Source organism: Protomyctophum bolini (genome assembly GCF_963924005.1).
Source record: "Protomyctophum bolini genome assembly, chromosome: 3".
Lineage (NCBI taxonomy): Eukaryota > Metazoa > Chordata > Actinopteri > Myctophiformes > Myctophidae > Protomyctophum > Protomyctophum bolini.
Window position 1 is genome coordinate 28,798,847 of NC_137864.1, and position 23,552 is coordinate 28,822,398.

A 23,552-nucleotide genomic window follows, 5' to 3' on the forward strand; every position below is an offset into this window, starting at 1 on the left:
CTGTCCAATTGTCCATGAGTAGCTGTCTGCCTGCCTGCCTAATTGTCCATGAGTAGCTGTCTGTCTGCCTGTCTATGAGTAGCTGTCTGCCTGCCTAATTGTCCATGAGTAGCTGTCTGTCTGCCTGTCTATGAGTAGCTGTCTGCCTTCCTGCCTGTCCAATTGTCCATGAGTAGCTGTCTGTCTGTCTATGAGTAGCTGTCTGCCTGCCTGCCCAATTGTCTATGAGTAGCTGTCTGTCTGTCTATGAGTAGCTGTCTGCCTTCCTGCCTGTCCAATTGTCCATGAGTAGCTGTCTGTCTGTCTATGAGTAGCTGTCTGCCTTCCTGCCTGTCCAATTGTCCATGAGTAGCTGTCTGCCTGCCTGTCCAATTCTCCATGAGTAGCTGTCTGTCTGCCTGTCTATGAGTAGCTGTCTGACTGCCTGTCCAATTCTCCATGAGTAGCTGTCTGCCTGCCTGCCAGCCAGCAAGTTGGTTAACAGAAAATAAATGATTTTTTTTTCTTCTTTTTTTTGGATTTTCATTGGTGGGCCAGTCATAATGGTCCCGCGGGCCTGATGTGGCCCGCGGGCCTGAGGTTGAGTATCACTGGTATACAGCATGTAATGTATAATAATACATTTTAGAGGCCATGGAAAACTTTCAAACTCCTTTAATTATCACTTTCACAGCATTTAGACATCATTCTCTTCTAGACATCATTTTCTTCCTCAGCCAGAACATTTGAGGAAGATTTATAACAAGATGGCACTCGGGCAGCTCTGTGTTGCTTTTCATTTGATTCCACTGTTGCTCATGGTTTGTGCTTTGCACACTCCTTTGCCAGCGACCTCAAAGGCAGCACCTTTATAGGTGGCAACATACTGTGCATCTGTACGCAGGTCTGGCTGCACCTGTTCCCACACCTTCTTCTTGGGGTTCAGCTCCTTGTCTGGTTCACCTGGATGAAGAGGACAAAAGGACATTTGATCAATTAGAATCGTCTCTGCTCTCAATTGTTACTTATTATTGTATTATTATGCTCAGGTTGTGTCTGTTATATTAAACTTAAAATAAAATTAAGCTTTTCTCTAAAAGGTTAGGCTTTTATTTATTTTCTGTTTATTTATTTGAAACACAAAGAAAACATTTGTCCATGGGCAAGACACTGAACCCTACAGTACATTGCCATCAATGAGTTCGTTTGGTTGCCACCATTGGTGTGTGAACTGGGAAGTGAGGACACTGGAGTCGACTGTTCGCCGCTTCACCTCCCAATGTATGAATGAACCAACCATTGTAAAGCGCTTTGAGCACTTGGAAAAGCGCTATAAAAATGCAATTCATTATTATTATTAAATTCAAAACATGCCAGCCACCAAATATGGTTAAAGGGAGGTCCTCATAATTTCACGATGGTTTTGATGTTGCTTGGCATTTGGGCAAATTCATGACTTGGAGTTGGCCTGCTTCTGTTGCGTGTTCTATTTTTCCTTCTGTCCGTCTTCCTACAGCAATTTTGGGAAACGGTGCGAAAAAATACAAATGTGTTTCATTTAGTAGGGCTGTGCTTCCTCCCAAGTTACGAGTGCAGGGTGGCATCAATTACTTTTGATCAAAAGCATGCAAAATGTTTTGACGGGAGAGTTTAAGAGGCCATACTGGGGCTAGTCAGCTGGCGTGTGTCAGTAAATAAAAAAATAAGCACTTTTGCATTACAGTACACTCACCCATTCACACACTGACAGCAGAGTAAACCATGCACCTACTTATCAGGAGCAGTTAGGGGTCAAGTGTATTGCTTAGGGATACTTTGACATGCATTCGATTATTTTGATTAATTGTTCAGCCACACTGAGTATTACTTCTTTATGAATGCATCTACACATCAGCAGGGCACTGGTTTCACCTGAATAGGACGGTACACTGTGGAGGCCCATAATAATAATAATAAAACATGATTTATTTATTTATTGAGACAAAGGGAGATGTGAAGAGGGAGAGGCAGATAAGTGCCTCTGTTCATATGACAGAGGCAGGTAAAGAGAGATAATGAAATAAGTAGAGTAACTATGAAAAAGAAACAGGACTTTGAGCCAGACGGGGGGGGGAGAGAGAGAGAGAGAGAGAGAGAGAGAGAGAGAGAGAGAGAGAGAGAGAGAGAGAGAGAGAGAGAGAGAGAGAGAGAGAGAGAGAGAGAGAGAGAGAGAGAGAGAGAGAGAGAGAGAGAGAGAGAGAGAGAGAGAGAGAGAGAGAGAGAGAGAGAGAGAGAGAGAGAGAGGAGAGAGAGAGAGAGAGAGAGAGAGAGAGAGAGAGAGAGAGAGAGAGAGTGAGAGAGAGAGAGAGAGAGAGAGAGAGAGAGAGAGAGAGAGAGAGAGAGAGAGAGAGTGAGAGAGAGAGAGAGAGAGAGAGAGAGAGAGAGAGAAATCCGTTTCATCCCTCGCTGTAGCGCGGTAAACATTTTTTGGGGGAAGAACTCGCCATCACCACAGCCTTTTGAATGACCACAGTTCAGCTTGGCACCCTGCCTCCTATAATCCATTAAGTTCTCTTTAGACTTCCAGAACCTCTGCTCTCTGTCCTCGTCTTTTCCAGAAAGTCTCACTCGAGTGTGGCTCTCAGTTGAGGCAACAGTTGTAAAACAATGGTTTTGGCCATGGGGATCCCTCATAAAGCAAACAGCTTTCGTATGGGATGAGACGGGGAGCACGGCGTAGATGAAAGCCCAGGCTGGCGCAGCAGAGCCCTGGGTGCTCGCACCACAGACCCTCCCTCATCATATGATTTCTCTTCTTCTTCTTCTTCTGAGGGGAACTCCCTGTTCAAGTATTGCTCTCTTTAAACGAATACATGACTCTCATAATTATGTCCACTTCTTTTCTCTGTGCAGCCACTTCCATCAAAATGTATTGGCTCTTCCAAACCCGGACATGTTTTTATGGGTTTTGGGATGAGTAAATCAATAGCATTGACAACGGGTTTCCCCTGTACAAATTAGTGATGTTTTTTCTTTTAACAGTTTTCAGGCTACGCATTCATTAGATTAAATGACGTGAAGATATATGACAGAAAGGCGTCTGTTAGTTGCAAGATCCTGCCCACCACTGTGGAGGCTGTGGTTTGACTACTCTGGTGTGCCTCCGGCCTCATGGCCGGGCGCTCCAATAAACACAATTAACACAATATTCGTGGGTGGGAGGACGGTGGGGGGACTTATTCAGCAGAGAGCAGAATGGGAGGTTTAGGGTGTTCCTCTGCATGCGTTACCCAGTGAAAGTCCTCACTGTCAGGTGAAAAGAAGCAGCTGTCAACACCATGTGTATCGGAGGAGACGTGGTTCTCCACACGGTGCTAAATACCAAATGTAGGGGTTGGCAGTGACAGGGACTATAAAACATGCAGGGAATTGGCATTATGATTAAAGTGGGGAGGTAAATGAAAAGGATTTAAAATATAGAATATAGAAAAGATGAAGATATTTGAGTGGGAATGATTGATTGTCATTCATTCATTATTGTTGTGACTTTACGGTGGTGGTGGTATGATATCCATGCACCTACAGTACAGTATGCATGTCACCAAGGCAAATACATCTCTTCTGCTTAGCAAGTTGATTCTTAATTCTTGATTTACAGATTTACAATGGCCAGTGTGCATCTGGTTTCTCTCACATTTGCACAAAATGAGACAATTAGGCGATCCTGTTACCCCAAGTCTCTCCTGTCTCTAATGTCACTTAATTTAACTCTGAAATTTGACTTATTTGCATTGTTTTTTTACACTTTCAGATTATATTACACTGGATTTCCCTGTGTAGACAGTGAGAAAATGGCAGGTTGCACTCCCTGCTAGTGAGGTGCTGATTAGGTTGTCAATTAACAGTCACAGATCATTTAGCTGTTCACTAAATAGAGCCAGGGAGGTCTCTAATGGGAGTACTGAGTGGGTCCTGGGAAAGCTTTGGGACTGGTGATTTCAAAGGAATGAAAGCAGACTTCTAATGGGTTTTTTGGCAAGACGGCAATTCAATGGTGCCATTTAATTTCCCTCATCACTGAGGCCCAGTATGTTTTCCTCCATTTGTTTTTTGATTGATTGATTGATTGAATACTTTATTACCGTAATAAGCTTGATAACAGTACAGTACATAGTCGTAGTAGGAGTACAGTCAAAGGTTACGCTAAAAGGATAACACTAAAAGACCCCAGGGGGTGTCGCACTCTAACATGGATACCAGGTTGATGGGATGACTAGCTGACTTTCACAAAACATACCCCAAAACTATCATTTTGACATTTCAGTTACTGAGAGAAAACCATAAGGCCTGATAGTTATCAGAAAGAAGTGCTACTATTAAGGGAAAGATGGGAGTACCTGGGAAGCCCTGGAACGTGACCCTATCCCCAGGCACCGCTCCACTGGGGGGGTCCAAGATCTCCACTTTGTCAGGGGAGCTGGCACACATGACCATGGCTTGGGACACCACGCCTCTCATCTTGGCCGGCTTCAAGTTGCACATCAACACGGCCATACGGTTCTGCATCTGAAGGAGAAACAGAGTTAACACTAATGAAATAGAATCCTGAAGTGTTTACATATGACAAGCAGCAAATCGTCATCTTTGCTTTGGAAGAGCCACTTTTCTTATACAGAAAGCAGTGACATCTACCTTGGTGGCATTTACCTTACGTACTAGTGCACAACTTAGTCACAGCATTTAGCCGACAGTGTGTGATTGTAACCCACGGGCTGCGACGGGCATGGAGTTGGAATAGACTCAACATGAAGAGTCTTATATACTGTATAGTATTATAATTGCAGTACGTAAGTAGTATAAGAATATAATAGTATAAAAGTAGTATAAAAATACAACTATTTACGCTGTAAATTACATTTTGTGATTGCATTGTGCCGTTTTACCATTATACTGTACATTATACAGTATACATATATACTACTGTACTTACATTCTCCTAACCCCATCCACGCAATGTTAACATGTCAGTCTTGTTGTTTGAAATGTTCCGACGACACATGGTTTTGTGTGCCTCATTTCATAAACTTACGGGGAGTAAACAGGAAAACACTGGCTTGCTAAGCCTCTGAACCTCTCTGGTTTACACAAACAAAGCCAAGTCTAGAGGCCATTTCCATCTAACGGGAATGTAATACAATGGTACAATACATGGCATGATATGCTCAGAAAATCTAATCATACCTTTCTTTGAGAAGCATCCATTTTTTGGAAAATCATTTTTGGATTTTACATCAATCTGCATACATTTATGTTGCTGTGATGAGCTTGAGGCAGTTATGGCTAGCCAGTGGATGGTTTAAATGTCTTGTAATCGATTTACAGGTCAGATGTTCCCATTGTTACACACTCTTTTATCTTAGTGGTAGGGCTGTAGATGTTTTATAAACAATAAATTGCAGCACATGTGTTCAGAGCTTCAACTGTGCAGCCCTGTTAGGTAGTTTATACAGTATTTCTGAAAGGTATCATGAAATAGCATTTGGAAGCTACAGTTTACATTTAAAGCATGTTTACAGAATGGAGAATGATGTTTGCAGAATTTGTAGGGACTGAACCTGTGACATATTATAATTGTTTTTATTGTCTCTCTCTGTTGAATGGACCAGCAGAGCCAAATAACAGAAGCTTCATGAAGAGCCTGCTAATGAGAATACTTGGCCTTGCAAACTGCAGTAGGAGACAAATTAATTACACTCACATCAAATCGAAACAATCTACCAATTTAATAGCATAATGTCCGATATCTGTCTTTGGAAAAAAAAGGAAAAAAAGGAAGGAAGAGGAAGACTGCCACTTCCAATTAATTTGTCTTTGATATTCTAGTTCATTTTGGCAGTTATACAGTGTTTGGGTATACATGACTCCAGCAACCATATGCTTTCATTTACAGCATACTGTATATATTCGTCTACATAAAGTTATAATGAAAAAAGTTTCCCAGGAATGTTAAAGTAAACTCAAGTCAAATCCAGGATTACTTCTGACCATGAAAGGAACCGATGCTGTTTTTAGAGGTTTTAGAGATTGTACAATTCTATGTACAAATTGGTTTGCATGGGGGGGGGGGGGGGGGGTTCATAAATAACATATCTTGTACTGTATAGGAATAAAGCCAAATCAAACCAAATCCATCAGCCTGCAGAATTACGTGTGTTGTTACAAGCAACACACCAAAACAAAACACCAAGTGATTTCACACTAATAAATCCAGTGAGCTACAACGGTACACATCTTGTGAAAACAGCTCTGAAGTGTAGTCTGTGGTGGAAGTTGGAACAAGTCGAGAGCAGAGGTTGATTACAGTCTACAGTGAGCATTTGACCCGCTACACTCCAGTGTTCCCCTGGTGACTGGCTGGTCCAGAATACACTTAGTCTAACAGTACAGTAGTTGAACCCACAATTGCATCTACAGTATATCGGACTACCACTACTTCTGGTACGACCAAAAGAAACAAACCACTCAAACCTCAGCAGTAATGCTAATCCAGCATTTCCAAAAACCACTGTTCAGCCCTGATGATCATAAAAAGAGTTGTGTTTGTAATTGTACCTGGTCCAGAGGTATGTGCTTCACCAGTCCAGTATTGTGTGTGTAATTGTACCTGGTCCAGAGGTATGTGCTTCACCAGTCCAGTATTGTGTGTGTAATTGTACCTGGTCCAGAGGTATGTGCTTCACCAGTCCACTGACAACCGTTCTGGGGACAGCCTCTCCCACGTCCACTTGCTCCACGTAGAGTGAGTCGGCGTCTGGGTGCTTCGTGGCCTCGATGATGCGTCCAACGCGCAAGTCCAGGCGCGACACATCCACCTTGGCATCCTCTTGAGGAGCTGCCTGTTTCTTTTCCGGTTTCTCACCTCCTGGCAGAAAAAAAAAGGTCATTTCAGATTAAATTTAACTAATATTTATTATTTACCTAAATTAAGTTGACCCGACTCACCCGAGTCGATCTTCTATCTGTGCTACTGTATATACCCGCATGTATCATGTGGCTACACACATTCACACATGAGAAATGCCCAGCCCAGAAGATAAGTTAAGCTAAATGTTGATCCCAACAGGATCAACATTAGTATAGGCCTTACTCATAGTGACCTTGAAAACAACTACCATCAAGGCTTGATGGTAGTTGTTTTCACTCTCAGCTTCATATTAAATAAATTAAATATACTAGGCCCATGCCCGGTCTACTCGGGAACAAGGCAGTCGGGAATGATACAAGTTGGGAATGCATGCCCCGCCCAGTTATGTGATAACCGTTTTACCCATTGTCAGAGTACTATCCGTCTGTCTGCGTCCCTATAAAATAGCTCAAGGCTCTATTGCTGATTACTTAGGTTAGTACCCGCCGCAGTGGTTTAAGTTAGAACTTAAACCAGGATGCTTTGACTTCTGCCTTCTCCCTGAAGCCGACATTTGTAAAATACGGTCGCAGGTTTGGCTCTTCAAAATAAGGTTTGAATGTGGGGAAATTCCACGCATGCACGCACACACGCCACACGCCGCGCGCGCGCACACGCACACGCACACACACAGAGAGATGTGTATAATTTATAGTTAGATATAGCCTACAGTAAACATATAAATAAATCTAATATAATATACAAAATAGAATGTCTATTTTGTCATATTTTAGAGAGTGGGCCCTTCGAATTTACCTTTTTGAGACAAAATACAGGATGAAGGCTCTGACAGCATTCAACTCATTTCCAACCTGGTTCTTGTTTAAACAAGAAAACCTAAAGGTGTGCAAAGTTGACCTGCATAGCTCATCACCTTCAATTTCGGGTGTGTGGTAGTGTACTTCAGTTCAAGTTTGTTTTGGTGTTTTAAACACCCTCTGGTGGACAAGTTTGTGCACAGATTAACAAACAAACTGGGACAAACGGACAGTCTTACTATGACAGTTTTGTGGTTCAACTACAACCATAGTGCATCTGCTCTATAGAACGTCGCAGTCCCCCCCCCCCCTTTCATGACAACGCCAGGCCCAGGAAATAATTCCCAATGCATTTTTCCCAGACATTTTAAGCGTCGTACAAAGACAACTCGAGTTGACAAATCATTAAAATAAACACAATATTTTGGACCAAACAAATAATTACAAAGAAGAAAAACAAGGAAAAAAGTGCAGTTTTCTAATTATTCTAATTAATTGTTCGGCCCGAAAAATTGTGTTTGTTGTCATGATTTCTGATTTGAGTTGACTTTGTACGAGGCTTTAAAGGTCTTTAAATAAATACTTTTTGAAATGTCTTTGAGGAAAATGAACGGGGAATCATTTCCTGGGCCCTGGTAGGGGGGCGGGACTGCGACGCTGTATAGTCACCAACGTTGGTGTCAATTGCGGATGTAGAGTGTACAAATTAATTTGGTATCTTTATTAGAGGACTTGTTGAGGATCCATTTTAAAGTACTGAGTATATGGAATATCTGCTGGACAGATGTGTGTCATCTAATTACAGTTCCTCAATGAAGTTTTAAACAAAGCCTACAGTACCTGCAGCAAATCTTGTACCGCGGTCACTGTAGGTATTAAAACAATAATACAGAGTTTGTTTTTTTCCACAACTCCCTAGAGATCTAAGGGACCTGGATCAAACACAAAGACCCAAATGTTTTTTGGCTTGTAGGCGAGTGCTTAAGCAAGCCAAAGACATGGGAGACATACCGTTTGGTGCAAAAGTACCTTTCAATTGGTTTAGAATAGGTTTGGGTTTGAAGACATTCATACCATTGGAGTGCGTGACTAATCAAATGACACCTGTCAGTCTGTAGACAGAGTATTTGGTGAAAACACAGCAACATTAGTGCCTTGTGTTAATTTACAGCTTTTTGACGTAGCCTCGCGTTGCGATACTAATATACCACTGCGCTGGGCATATGCATATGCAGATAGGGGCGGGTGAAGTCTGGCTGTGCCAGGCTATTTTTGACGGGGGTTGATGGGCTTGTCCATGTCACAAACCTTTTCCATTATAGACTGCTTGAGTCATACTCCCATAAACACAAAGCAATATTATCCCCAATAGCTGTGCTCTGACAGCTAATTAGGCAACATTGATTCACATTTAAAACCAAGTCGTTTGGCTTTGTTGCTTTTCATAATGAAATCCCTAGCTTTTAAGCCAGTTTAATAAAAACTAATTTAAACAGCAATTAAATCAACACAATAGAAACACGCAAGAATCCTAAAACCATTACCAGTCCACAATCTTAAAAACCAATCAAAATATCCATTAACATATCATAACAAATCAAGTGGTTAGAAAAAGCGGTTTCGTGCTTCCACCCAGAGCCAAAGTGTAAACTTGGAACTACTACAGTGCAGAGCTCTCCTGTGCTTCATCCATTATCGGCAGGTATTAGGAGTCAGATGGAGGGACCTGTTAGATGAATCTCAGCTGGCCTTTAAAGCACAAGGAACTGCATCCAGGCCAAACATTGATGGAAAATCTGGACCTTTAACTAAATCTCAGGTTCCAAAGGGAAAGACCAAATATATTTGGTCACCTAACTCATTCTACAGTGGCTCTTTTATTATCTCTCTATTTCACCTCTGCTGACACGTACAAAATGAAGGATACAGGCATGGCTGTGTGGTTATGCCTAAACCAATCATCTCCAATTCTCTATTTTTTTTATAGATTTTATAATCCTTATCATTGGTCTTGACTGTCCTGATGGTTTTTGTGGAAAATTATCTTTTTATCAAGTTTTACATCCCATGTTAAGAACTCACTCAAACTTTTTGGAGATAAAAAAAATAAATACAGTATATATACACACAATGGCCATATATTGTTGTGTTTTGAGTGTACAGGATTTGATGAGGTCAGATCCACATATGGAATGTCAGAACAAGTCAGCACCATACATACATACATATCGAGATCTAAGGGTGGCAGTGTCTTAAGTGTACAGGGTTTGATGAAGGCACAGTTAGGGCCGGGCCAATTTCGGGCCTGTTGAGAACTCTAGTTTTCGCCGGCTGCCAGGCGTGGCTGCACAAATAACTTTGGGGCAGGCCCGTCTAGAGTTTAAATGGACAGGTATCAGTCAAAAGGGAGACATTGAAAAGGAAGGATGAATGGGGAAAGGATCAACATATGGAATGTCAGAACAGGTTCTGACATATATCCATATACTAATATTGATGACATCAGGGATCTCCATATGGGCTTAACTGCGACAGCAGGTCGCATTTACTATGATATGATATCTCTGATTTACTATCATCCCTGATGATGTCATAGTGATGTCACGAGACCTGGGCACAATATATGGGGGCTTTCCCCATGTACTGTATGTTGATTTTGAGTGACGAAAAACACAAGATTCCATGGCAAATTAATCACATTGGTTGCCATTACCTTTTTTCTCTGCTGGCTTCTTCTTCTTGCCCTCGTCTTTAGCCGGAGGGGGGCCTGTTGGTGCAGCAGCCAAGGGGGCAGAGGTAGCCATGGGTTCAGGAGGACTGGTGGTCTTAGACACACACACAACACTTGCCTCTGCTGAGGGCATAGCCACGTCTATCACTGCAAGAAGGACAAAGGGGATAACTGTCATTATTTTGGCAAAGCTAGATTTAGATACTATCTATACAGTACAGTATATACTATCCATGTCCCTCTACATCTACTGTATCTATAAATGCACCACATCTCTGTATATGTCTGTCTGTGTATACGTCTGTAATGCACGCAACTCGAGAACCGTTCACCCCACCGACTTCAAATTCGACACGCGCGTTCCACACCCCCACAGGGAGTTGTCTCAGTAAGACAGCCCTCACCCTATCCACAAGGAGTCCAGGAAGGAAGTGAGCCCAAATGACATCAGAGACACTGGGCTCACTGCTAAAATCTAAAATATCTAAAACCACATATAAAGACACCCAGGAAAGTGTTCTAAATCTTCTAAACGTCATTAACATATATTTTTTTGCAAAAAGGGTGAATTGATTTTTACATTTTATGACAAAGACAAGACAGAGGAAAAAAAAGAAAAACACAAAAATAATATACAAATATGGACACATTCAGTTTGGCGCTTGAAAGTCTACATGGGTTAACAACTCCCCAGAGAACATGGGTTAACAACTCCCCAGAGAAAATAATTTTCTCTGGGGAGTTGTTAACCCATGAAAAGAAAATAAGATATGCATATATAAAACACATTCTATCCATCAAGGTTAGTGGTCGCTTCTGTCCAGGAACCCTATGGTCAAGGTGGTAGCCAACTGAGGGCCAATAAATCGTAAATATGGGTCCCATATTTTATAGAAGGCATCTGTTGTGGAGCGTAGCAGGCAGGTTAGGAATTCCAACGACATGCACTGCATGATTATTTTGTGCCAATCTTTTTTTGTTGGTGGTTTCTCATTAATCCAAGACAACAGAATATTTTTCCTAGCAGCATAAGTTAAGAGATTAAACAGACGTGAATGGAACTTGTTAACAATCTTGTCATGAGGCAGCCCAAGAATCAAACACATAGGGTCGGGTTCAAACTCCATATTGAAGATCTCATTCAACTGCTGCACGATACCCAAACCAACCAGTATCGTTTAATCCTATGACATGACCATATACAGTGAATATAATTTCCCTCTTCAGTTTTACACTTAAGACAGAGAGGAGATAGAGTAGGATTCATTTTATGGCGAAGGCTAGGTGAGATCTGTAATCGGTGTATGGTTCTTAGCTGAATCGACCAAGCTCTATTACACACATTGGCATTTTCAAATATTTCACACCAAACCTTCTGTAGTTGTTTTGGATCTTAACATGCCATACAGAATACTTATAAACCCTCTTGTAAAATCCATTGTGAAGTTTCCCTTTAACCTTCACACACAAATTTCACATACACATACTGAGTACTGACTGAACAGTTTGTTGACTATTACAGAATAGTGAGTTACAACCGGACTGGTCAAAGACACATTCCAACTACAGCGTTAATTATAAGAAATGCGAGTGCTATATATGACATTGTCAGCCTTGTTGTTTTCTCCTATTCGTTTTCTCCTACTACTTTGAGGAAAACATTTCAGTGAGAGCACATGGATTGGTAACCATTGTTTAAATACCACAAGGATGATCCTCACTGCAATTATGTGTACTTTTGCTGTCGCGGGTAATCAGGAGTGCGCCTTAGAGCTATTGCATCATTTTTGTTCCAACAATACCAGGAAAGAAAAATGCCTTATCGGGATATTATTATTATTATTAGATCTTCTTGTCCCCGTTTTCTCTGCTGACTAACTGATGTCTTGTGGAACCAGGTGGTTTCCTAGATGCACTGTGTGAAACTGAAGGAGTGAAAGTTTGCCTAGCAATGCTGCACTGGAAGAGATAATTTACATGGTGAACAAAAGACATAATGCTACTTCATAATTCTCTCATTCCCTCCTTCATAGTGTTGGTTTCTGCTGCATAATGCAGTGAAATGATACAGAGGGAGATTTATTTATACACCCAATGGGAGGACCGGTCTCCTGCTGCAAACAGTTTGGATGGGAAAATGACACAGTGTCCAAGCTGAGATGGAAATAAGGAAATGGAGCCATGAAGTGGGGAACAATGTTCTCAATCAATTTTGAAAAGAAGGGGAAAATAAATCAAAAAACCCATCATTTCAGGCGCCTGATGTTTGTATTCCCAGAAAACCTAGCGGCTGTGTCTGACAAACATCGGTTTGCAGGCGTACCACTGCCAGCCAAAATGCTCTTGATTACCTTAATTCTATGGTAGGGCCTGAGGTTATGGACTTTTAAGGTTTACCTTTAAAACACAGTCTAAGGCACTGACCTTTAAAATGCTGTTGGTATGAGACGACTGCGAGTGATTTTGAAAGTCTCCTCCATGCAATGTTTTCCATGCCATCGTTACACAAGGCCCTGATGATCTTGTATTCATTAGTTTGCCGTTTTAATCTCAATTACAAATCGGTTAAAGTCACAGAAATATCCTTCAAATAGCTCCACACTTATCTGTGCTTTTGATTAAGCTTTTTATGGCACCTTAAAGGCATTGAAGTGAAAGGCAAAAATAAACATTACAATTGGATACGTGGAAACATAAGCCCAGCTGTATTCGTGCACATTCCTAGAGCCCGCCAAAACTAACATATTGAGAGGAGTGCTTTGGGAAAGGCCTAAATTGCTTATTTCTTTTAATCCCTTGATTTTAATTATTTTTCTTTATAAAACTCCTGCCTGGAAAGCATTACATGTGTGTTAATGATCAGAGCAGTGTTGCCCTTGTATGTTAATGCATGGCAGAGGCACAATATCACCAACGGTCGAGTCGGAAGACATGCTGTCCATCACTTTAATGGGCATTGTTGGGAGCTTTATGGTTGCTTATATGAGATGTCTGGTTGCAATAGGCTGAGGCGAGAACGCATAAAGATATTATCCTAGATTTTGCAAAGCAAACAATATAATAACGAGCTGTGACTGAAATCAAATACTCCCTGGTCGGACACACTGGACCTATTTATGCCAACATCTTCAAGATCTTTGTCGAGGCAAAAAGGCATTTAATCTCCATACGAAGTTTGAATCCATACAAACAACGTCAGAACGTTGTAGCCAATGCATGCAGAGGACACGTCAATTTTCCATGATGTCTTGCAGGTTGTGGGAAATACCGGTTTTCTGAAATTTGTTTAACTTACTTAGGTTTGGAGTGATTTGTTCACTGAAAGAAATCAACTTCCAAAATGCCTCCCAAGTGGGGTCAACCACGGTGCTTATTTCCTATTGGTTGACAGACACCCAGTGAAAGTCCACCAATGTTGAACTCCAAACTTCAGATGCCTTGATAGCCACAGTAACAGTATATGTTATATATGTTTCAATTGAAACAGGCCTCGAGCCTCCAGGGGCCTCCCTGATATATATTTTTTGTAATTTGTAGTAGCATTAGTAATATATTGCATTGCATCGCAGCCTTCTAATCAGCCTTGTCAATTATTCAGCCTCATCATGTACGTCCACTTACCACTAGTTGGCAGCAGCTTATAATCACTGCAGGTACTTGACCAGTCACGTCACGTTGACCTGTTTTGTTAGTTTGTAATTGTTCCCACTTCCCGGTTTGTGCACTCACTGCACTAGCAGCGCTGAGAGTTGCGATTGCATCATTGCATCATAGCCATATGCATCAACCCTGCCAATGTCTGCAACGGGAAGTTCCACACCTTTTCTCTCATAAAATGGAAGAGAATGGAAAGTTGACGTTTCTGTTGGTGTGTGTGGGGTGTGTGCCTGTGTGGGGTGGGGGGGACCATGCCCTTCGTGGAAAACCAGGCAAAACATACTATACCTCCTCTGCTCTTCTCTTTCTCAAGCAGCTGGTATTTCAGTTCCTCAATATCTTTCTTCAGTTTGACATTTTCCACCATCAGCTTCTTCTCTTCTCTGACAGTGGCCTGGACATCTAGAGGCAAAAACAATCCTGTCAGGGTCATTCCACATATAGTACCAGCACATAAGGAGGACAATTAGCATCCTAAAACAGGGATATGATCTTTTAAGGATATCACAGATAAATTCAAATCTGATATAGTTTATATACGTGTAATTGGCCAAAACGTTGAAAATAGAAAAAAAGATTTATTCTGATGTGGGGCACATTTGTCTGGCATGGTTAGACCTTACTCCGTCTTTTAGAAGGCACGGTAATTTCCAATGAACACAAAGAAATTCTGGGCAACGATTTGATAACGATTTGATACCATGGAGACATGGTCTCATTGACTTATTTTGCCACTTTCATTCTCATGATGTTTCCCATCAATAAGAGTCATTCAGTCTCAAAATTATGAATCTAATTCTCATGTAGCCAAATATTTGAGCAGAAAACCATATCCAAAGCAGCATTTGACACCCACTCCACCGCAACACAATTGGTCTTTTGCCAGCAAATTTGGCCTACAGCTTCATTTATAATTGATACTATAACCTAAACGCTGCTTAACTCATTTACCGCTGATATTGCCCTTTGACGCCTCCTGGTCCAAACGCCCTCTGCGCCAAGTTCGACTTTTGACGCCTATTTAATATAAATTGATTACGGTTCCCAACTGTGTTCTGTACGTGCTGGTAACACCAGCGGTGCGATAAAAAAAGGAAATTAAATAAATATTCGGCTGGGTTATGCTGTCTATTTTCAGTGATTGAAGCAATCTCTTACTGGCTTTGTCCTTGAGTAGCTGGATCTGTTGTTTGAGGTACTCAATGATCTGGTCCGCCTCGACTGCCCTTTGCTCCAATCTCATCAGGGGACTGTGGCCTGACATCTTGACCAAGGAGCGAGCCAGAAACCTGGAGGACAGACAGATCATCAACATTCTGTATCTGTACTATACCGTACTTTTTAACATATAGTACATACATACACATGTATGTTCACATCGGAACTGCTTGGGAAGGTTGAGTTAGGCTATGAACTCACATCTGTCTCTTGCAAAACAATAATTGCTTAAAAAATGTCTTGACAGTAGGGTTGCATGACTAAAATGATAATACTGATCATTTTGATAGATTATCCTACTCTAATGACGAAAACTCTGTTAGTTCTTAGTCCATTCTTTCTCACGCATTTTTCTCATTAGTGGGTTGACCAATCGATCTGACATACATGAGCATTGAGCACTGCCATATGGAGGGACTGATGAAGCTGATTTATTACAATTTTCATTCAATTCTGTCATCCATTTCCACGTCCCTGTGTATAAACTAGTTAATTATAATATAGAATGAACTGTGCATAATGTTCAAAATATAAGAAGCTATTAATTTAAATTCAAACCTACAGTATAGTACATTCATGCTGCAGGACTATTCATGATGCTGGCTGTCACACTTGAGGTGGCTCGTTGTCAAGTGTCTAAGTCCCTTCCCAAGACATGCCGAGATCAAATCATAGGATAATATATTGATTGCTGTATAAAAATAGGCTAAATCCCCAAATTCCTTTACCCGAGACACACACACACGGTTTTGAGTTTGGGAATTTCAAAAGGTTGATGCAGAGAATCATTAAACTGCAAAATTAACTTGACAAGTTCCAGGTCAGGCCAGTCGTACCAAATTCTCCAAAGATGCAGCGAAAAGAGGCAGACCAGTTGACAGTCAATGAAATATGTTGTCTATCTGTATTTTATAGGCACAAGTAGTCTAGCCTGTAAACCTACTTGGCATCAGCCTTGTGTGCATTTCGGGTTTTAGAGCTTTAAGTTCAAAGGGGATCAAACGGTCTCGTGCCACTCAACTGCAATGCAGCTGGACACCAGTTTGGGTTTGGCTATAATGTGCCTCGGACATGTTGAGCTTGGCAAATTACTTCTTCTGACAAAGAGGAAAGAGGGATTTTTACAAGGCTGAAGCACGGAGAGGAAAACTTCTGACACATAGTACAGGGAGGCGCTGGAAAACAACAGCTGGACCAGGATGAAAACAAAATGTTGGGGAACGAGGAAATTAGAAACACAATAAGAGCTGGAGTTGATAATATCGAGGATCAAAGCATTGTTTTTTTGTTTTTTTCGTTTCGAAGAGCTGAATTGATTTAAACGGGACCAGTGGTGGAGCAATAACAAGAGCCACAAAAAGGCCTCTCTGATTTGGACAACCTCTCTGAGAATGAGTGCAGCGACTGGGGTAGGACCCACAGCAGAGAGGCTCGAGGAGGTCATTTCTGCTTTCTATTACACACAGACAAGTTGGATGTGTTAACACTGTTAAAGCATCTGTCAATATATGACCTGGATGTGGATCAAATGAGTCAAGACCTGCTCAATGGAAAAAGACTCACAACTGACTTAAAGTGGCGGCCAATATTCAATCATGCAACTACTGCTCTTCATTAAGATTGCAATGTATACAGTGAACATTATTACATATAAAATGATATAATAATCTTCCTTCCTGTATCAGGTGGCTCAGTAAAGCAAACATGCATTAAAAAGCAAGATGTATCAACTTCATGTGCACTTCAGAATGCAGGGTTTTGGCTCAATTGTAGTTTTGTCTCTACTCACTATGTCTGTATAAACTTGGTAGTCAGGCAAAGCTATCAGACAATAGACTACAGAAGTCCTGATGTCACTCGCTCATCCTCTGATTTGTGGAAGTAATTTCTCTATGGAGAATAACATTGGGTGGCATCTAAAAATCTCATTGTGGTCCAAAAATAAACAAACAGTCTCTGCGGTATTGTCGGGGAGGTGTCTCTGTATCGTTTACGACAATCAGTCACTCATTGTGTACTCACTGACATATGCAAAAATGCTGTTGACATGTTTACTCACTTTTACAAATTTGGCGGTAGTAACATTAGCATTTTCTCGCAGTCATAAGTGAAACTGCCAGGATCATTTGTTTATTTTTGGAACACAGTTCTTATTTGGCGTGATTGAAAAAAACGTCTATGGGAATTCAGAAAGGGGGAAAAATACGCTAACCGGGTAGGATGTGAAATTACATCAGACTTCGGTGCTCTGAGTCTATTGAAGTGAATCAGGAATTCAGACATGGGGAGATTTGGTAATCAACTTACATGACAGCAGTCAGCTGGCTAAACCCATATAGATCAGTCCCCTAAAAATAGTAAGGACTGCAGTCACTAGAAGATGCATCATCATTTACAGAGCCGGATTTACCTTGCTGAGGGCCCCCAGGCTGGAGCAAATTTGAGGGCTCCCCGCTCGGCCGCGAAAAGTTTGAGCTATTTTGTTTTCATTTTGGGGTACCCAGGCCCCTAAAAAGAGAGGCAGGCACACATTTCACTTGAATTGGATTTCAATACTACTACAATTTTATAAAATAATAATAATAATAATAATATATATATATATTTTTTTCCCCCCCTAGCCCAACGGTAAGTCCGCCTCTGATGATCATTTACAATAGTACAGAATACTGACAAATGACCCATGCCTGAAAAGAGATAATTTTAATGTAATATCAATTGAATACATTATTATTTACTACCAACTGAAAATATGATTCAATATTTTATTTGGCAGTACAAATTCAAAATAATTTGCTGTCTCATTCTATGGGTATGTTTTCCTTCTCCTGTCTCTCAGTTTAGGGATTTAGTCATGACAGAATAACAGAAGCATGATTGCCTTTGAAGACTGCAGCATTCTGTGGTACAACTAAATCTGTTTCTTTTAAATTTTATCGCTAACTTTCTCCAAATGCGGTAGCAGTGGTGTGTGAACAAAACCTAACAGGGTACAAAAATGCTTCCCCTTCAGCCTGCTGTGACTGGTTAAGTCCCCATAGAAGAGGAAAATTGGAAACTTCTTCCACTACAGTACCTGCCAACCAGTCAAAGCAATGATGGTGGTCTTAGGACCTGCGCCGGATTTAAAAAAAATGCCTCTGGTGAGAAACCTGCCCCATATTTGCATACACTGGGCCCTGATTGGTCCCTCATTACTTCGGAAGGAGTGAAATCCAGTTCACAACTGAGATTTGCAGAGGGTAAAGATTTTTTTCAATGGCAGTCTGCAGATGTGTCTGTTTTCCAGGCTAAAGCGGCTGAGCAATGGTACATATTTCAGTAGCTAATATGTTTGGGTTTTCCAAACATTTCCAATGACCTTGCTTCATTATCTTTAATCAGATAAAGTGGGAGGGGCTTGCATGACATTAATATTTTGAATATAAACCTCTCTGTTTTGTCAAGTTTTTTTATGCAGCAAGCCAACAGCACGGAAATATTTACTGAATAATAGTATTGTAGGCTCAGTGGCCTTGTAGCCTGGGCACCATTTCATTTCGGTATATGATCCGGGCTGGAGCGGATGATATCGTTATGTCATGTTGTAGTATTGTTTTGTAGTCGACAGGCAGGAACAACAAACTCGAACTTCCTTTTCCCTCAAACCGATTTTTCTCAATAATAGCTTCAGGCTACGAGAGCTTTTATTGTTATTCTTCCGGTTTGAGGGAAAAGGAAGTTCGTGTTTGTTGTTCCTGCCTGTCGACTACAAAACAATACTACAACATGACGTAACGATATCATCTGCTCCCGAGCGGATCATATATATACCGAAATGAAACAGAGACCAGGCTTTCCTCCGAGGTGGTGGAAAGCCTGGTGGGCGAGGTTAGTGGCCTTGTGGTTAGAGTGTCCGCCCTGAGACTGGGAGGTCAGAGTTCGATCCCCGGCCGGGTCATACCAAAGACTCTAAAGATGGGACCCAGTGCCTCCCTGCTTGACACTCGGCATCAAGGGTTGGATTGGGGGTAAGTCCCTGCGACATACTAGCGTCATGTCCAGGAGGTGTACTTGTACATCAAGCTGCCTCACACTACAGAAACAGGAGATAGGCTCTTGCCCTATGGGCCTTATGGCTCGGCATTGCTACTTACTTAGGCTCGGGGATCCGCTACAGTCTTCAATTGCTATGAAAAGCAACGCATCATCATTTGCTTTCTTTTACTGTTTGTGATCACAACCAGTTTTTTGTTATGTATTATAACTAGACAGGCACCAGCCTATTTGGGAATCACCCAAGTCAGGAGTGAAGTTAGTTAGTGTCGAACTGTCCTTGAGCAAGACTCTGAAGTGAACCCCTAATTGCTCCCGATGTGCAGGTGCCAGGTTGGTGCCTTGCATGGTTTCCTTCGCCATGGGTGTATAAATGTTTGTGTTAATGGGTGAATGTAATGCACAATCCATGTAAAGCACTTAAGATAAAATTGCTATATAAATGCACCATTTACAAGTAGTCAATTTCAGTACCATACGGGCACTCGGGAATTATGCAGATCGGCAAGGATGCAAGTTAGGAATGTATTCTCCTGATTGCCCCACACGTTATGCAATACCATATGATGATCTTAGTGTTATAGTACCCGTTGTACCCATTTTCAGAGTACTACCCAATGCTGCACTGTGCACTCTGAACTGCCTTATATAAGTCTGATCGACTGTAGTTACAGGGATCCCTGATGTCGTCACGTTGATGATGGACATAAACATACGTTACTCGAGTTCCATTGTATATGCAACCACGTATACGTTATATTGGCACAGTGCCACAAACACAATTCGTGCAGTCGATGCGTTTGGCTGGCCAATCAGCGACGCCGATGCCTACACACGACCCACACAGAGATTCGGTGCAGACTCACACAGTCACAGTCACAGTCACACACACACACACACACACACACACACACACACACACACACACACACACACACACACACACCAAGTTCCCATTCGGTAGGCACTGAGTCTGACCCCCGGGTCATCTAGGTCGGACATGCATACCATTTTTGAGATAATTTGGTCGAACTGTGCCCAAGTTATGCCCAGGTCAGGCACACATGCTGTACATATACTGCAGCCTATCAAACCTATCAACTTTCTCCAATGTATATATATAGATGGAAATGTGGCCGAACAGTGACAATCTGTAACACCAGCAGTTTACTTATTTTTTCTTTTCTTAAATCCACAATTAATCTGCATATTTAGAATTATTACAATTAGCAGCATAATAATAATAATAATAATAGTAATAAACTATTATTATTTCAGATTGTAATTCTGAAACACAGGCTGAGACCTAGCCTCAAGACTCCCATAGATTTATATCTACGTAGATATTCAAAAGTCAACATCGATAAAATACATATGAGGAGAGACTCTTGATAAGAGTGACTATCTAAGAAATGATGCGATGAGCCTAGCCTTCCTTGATCGAAGGCTACATCAATGTGGACACGCCATGAGCATCATTTTATTTCAGTGCTATATATAATATTTGTGCTAATTATGTTGACTAATATAATATAATATTGACATATGCAAAAAGGGGAGCTTTTGATAGGCTTTTGACATGTTTGCTCCAGGTTTGCTCACTGTTAATGATATAATTGCTTCAACCAGAGAACAATGAATAAACTGTTTATTACATTTAACTGATTCCAGTACATGAATCAGGGATTGAAACTACATGGTGTATGGATGTGGTACTCAATTCGCTATATTTAGCCATTCAGAATATAATTACACATATAGTCAAATCACTTTGAAATGCTATAGCTTACATACAGTCAGTAACGTGTGTAGCTATAAGAGGATCTGGCTGGCAGCTCATTTTTCAAATGTCGATGTAGGATAAGTTAAGAGTAAAGACAGTATATACATTATACATAGAGGCTGTAATGTGCTATAATGCGTATATACACTATAAAACAATGTTTATTAAACTTACATGAACTCAGTTCCAGCCTGGCCCTAACACACGTAGAAAGAGGAGACTGAAGAACATGAGACGTACAGTATAGCCGTGCTAGCTTAGCATCTGTCAGCCAGGCGCAGGAAAGGCAGCCCACCAGAGTCCCTGTGTGTGGATCTATAGACTACATGGATCATTCACGGGGGATTCACATCCACTATGCGGATGTTCTATAGATCGGGCGGTTACATGACTTTTTAGGAGACATTAGAAACCGCCTGTATGTAAACTAACGTCAACAGACGTTAGTTTGGTGGTTTATGTCCAGCATCGACCGACGCGAGAAGTGGCGATGATATATATTTTTAGATCAAAAAATAAAACAATGACAAAACATATTGATTATTTCGAGTTTGTTCTGTACTCACGCTTTTCACACACCGTTTAGTTGGTCGCACAAAATAAACGTCATAGTCACGCTCACTCAGCTGTTCCGCAAAACAGAAGAAAGCATTCATTCCATATAACTATGATTCATTCCTACGATTCTTAAACATTGTTTATTCTTCATGATAATGTGCCAATGTCATTAAACGTGAGTAGACTTATACAACAAAATATATTAATATTTTGGTTAGCCATTTGTAACTAACGCTAGAATCGGAATTCGGAACAGTTCATACAAAACAGAAGCAACAAGATATGGCTTTTTGTTTTTATACATTATTTCGGTGATGGCAAATTGTGCGTATCAGGAAATCTGTTAACACGATATAGTGACAAATAAAGGAAAATAATCTTATGCAAAGAAATGTTGAAACCCTGAAAAGGGCATTGTTTTGCTTGTTTGTATATATATATTTTTTAAACTTATTTAGTTTGCATATTTAGCCCACTAGAATGGCCATACAGAAACAATAATGGAAAATAGATAAAATCAAACAGCATGTCCCTGATGATTCATATTACATTTGCATTTTTTATTCTGTTACCTTTAACATAAACAGTTACTGAGGCATCTGCGTGCCATCTTTATTCATTAATTACTCCTCGTTAGTATAAAACTAATCCCTCACACAGAAAAAAAGGTTATTATTAGTATTAGATAAACTGTCAGTTTGCTTCGCACTGTCAACTCTTTTATCTTGTCTGAACAGTCTGAGAATTATAGGCTGAACCAGAGAAACCATGCGGCCCCTCAGAGATGCCCAGCTGGGGGCCTTCACTTTCTTTGCCTCTGCCCTCCCCCATGATGTCTGTGGGAGCAATGGTCTCCCCCTCACCCCAAACTCCATCAAGATCCTGGGACGCTTCCAGATCCTCAAGACCATCACCCATCCCAGGCTCTGCCAATATGTGGAACTCACTAGAGGGAAGCATGGTATGTCTCTCTTTGTCTATAACTCCCATATTGTATGGTATGATGTATGAATTGTATTGTAGGACAGGTCAATTATTCCAAAATATATCAATGAACTGAAAAAGTGAAAATATAAAACTATATTTTGAACCAATTACTGACTTAATCTTGCTGTATGGTAATCGAATACCTGATAAGAAGGGGTTTTTCTTATATCAACTTTCCACGAGAAAAAATATCTAGTAGATAAAAATAATAACTAGACTAAGACTAAAACAAATCTAATGACTAAAACTAAATTGGGCAGTAAGGATAATGTGGGCCAGAAATAATTGGTAAAAATATGATTTTATACAGTGGGTAGCGTTCGCAATAAGGGTTAATATTGTGATGGTAATCGTTGCTCTGGATTTTGCAAGTTTCAAAAAAAAGAAAACAAAATACAACTCTTTGTTTTTATATTTTCTCCCACAAATGCCTTCCCAATCCTCCCCATCCACCCACCACCTTCCCCATGCACGAGGCCAGACATACAAACAACATATATGCAGGTATAAAACCAATAGATTGAGTACATAACTAAGATAACCTCCCATCATGCACCTGTGCACAGTGTGAAGCTCAACAGCGCCACTTTGTCACCTGTTGGTACCCTAAACAGACATAGGGACACAGACAGAGACACCTGGCACACATTGCTGTTCCTTGGAGTGGCTGTACCACTCAAAAATGGCTGCCAACATATGATGTAATCTCCAAAAGCCATGCATTGGAGGGGCTAGCGCCCCTCAAAAATGTGTGGCTGCCACATGACGTCACAAGTGGGGTTCTGTTTTTGAGGGCCCCTCCTACGGATTGTGATGTATGATGATAAGAGCGCCCCTGACTTCAAACAAGTGTGATTTTTTTTCAAACATTAAAAGTCCAGGGAGCAAGAAAGTCCATTGACT

General features: G+C 41.0%; 2 protein-coding genes across 2 annotated transcripts in view; one reads left to right on the forward strand and one right to left on the reverse strand.

Moving 5' to 3' along the window:
* Positions 1-636: 636 nt before the first annotated feature.
* Positions 637-21,431, reverse strand: aimp1a (aminoacyl tRNA synthetase complex interacting multifunctional protein 1a). The gene is made up of 7 exons (XM_080759835.1): positions 21,279-21,431; positions 15,227-15,357; positions 14,357-14,470; positions 10,394-10,558; positions 6,675-6,880; positions 4,356-4,524; positions 637-942 (listed from the first exon to the last, which is right to left on the reverse strand). Coding segments are annotated over exons 1-7 (954 nt in total). The 5' UTR covers positions 21,281-21,431; the 3' UTR covers positions 637-775.
* Positions 21,432-21,700: 269 nt separating this feature from the next.
* tbck (TBC1 domain containing kinase) overlaps positions 21,701-23,552 on the forward strand; it is a 69,764-nt gene continuing 67,912 nt past the window's right edge. Inside the window, exons 1-2 of the mRNA XM_080759419.1 lie at positions 21,701-21,837; positions 22,400-22,623. Of these exons, the coding sequence (XP_080615545.1) occupies positions 22,431-22,623 (193 nt within the window). The 5' untranslated portion in view covers positions 21,701-21,837; positions 22,400-22,430. The remainder of the gene's footprint in view (positions 21,838-22,399; positions 22,624-23,552) is intronic.

Excerpts from the sequence above, each read along its gene's own strand:
- aimp1a (XM_080759835.1), bottom strand. Across the intron at positions 14,471-15,226 it reads GCTACTCAAGGACAAAGCCA|ATGTCCAGGCCACTGTCAGA; the intron begins GTAAGAGATTGC and ends TTTTGCCTCTAG. Across the intron at positions 6,881-10,393 it reads GAAGCCAGCAGAGAAAAAAG|GAGGTGAGAAACCGGAAAAG; the intron begins GTAATGGCAACC and ends TTTTTCTGCCAG.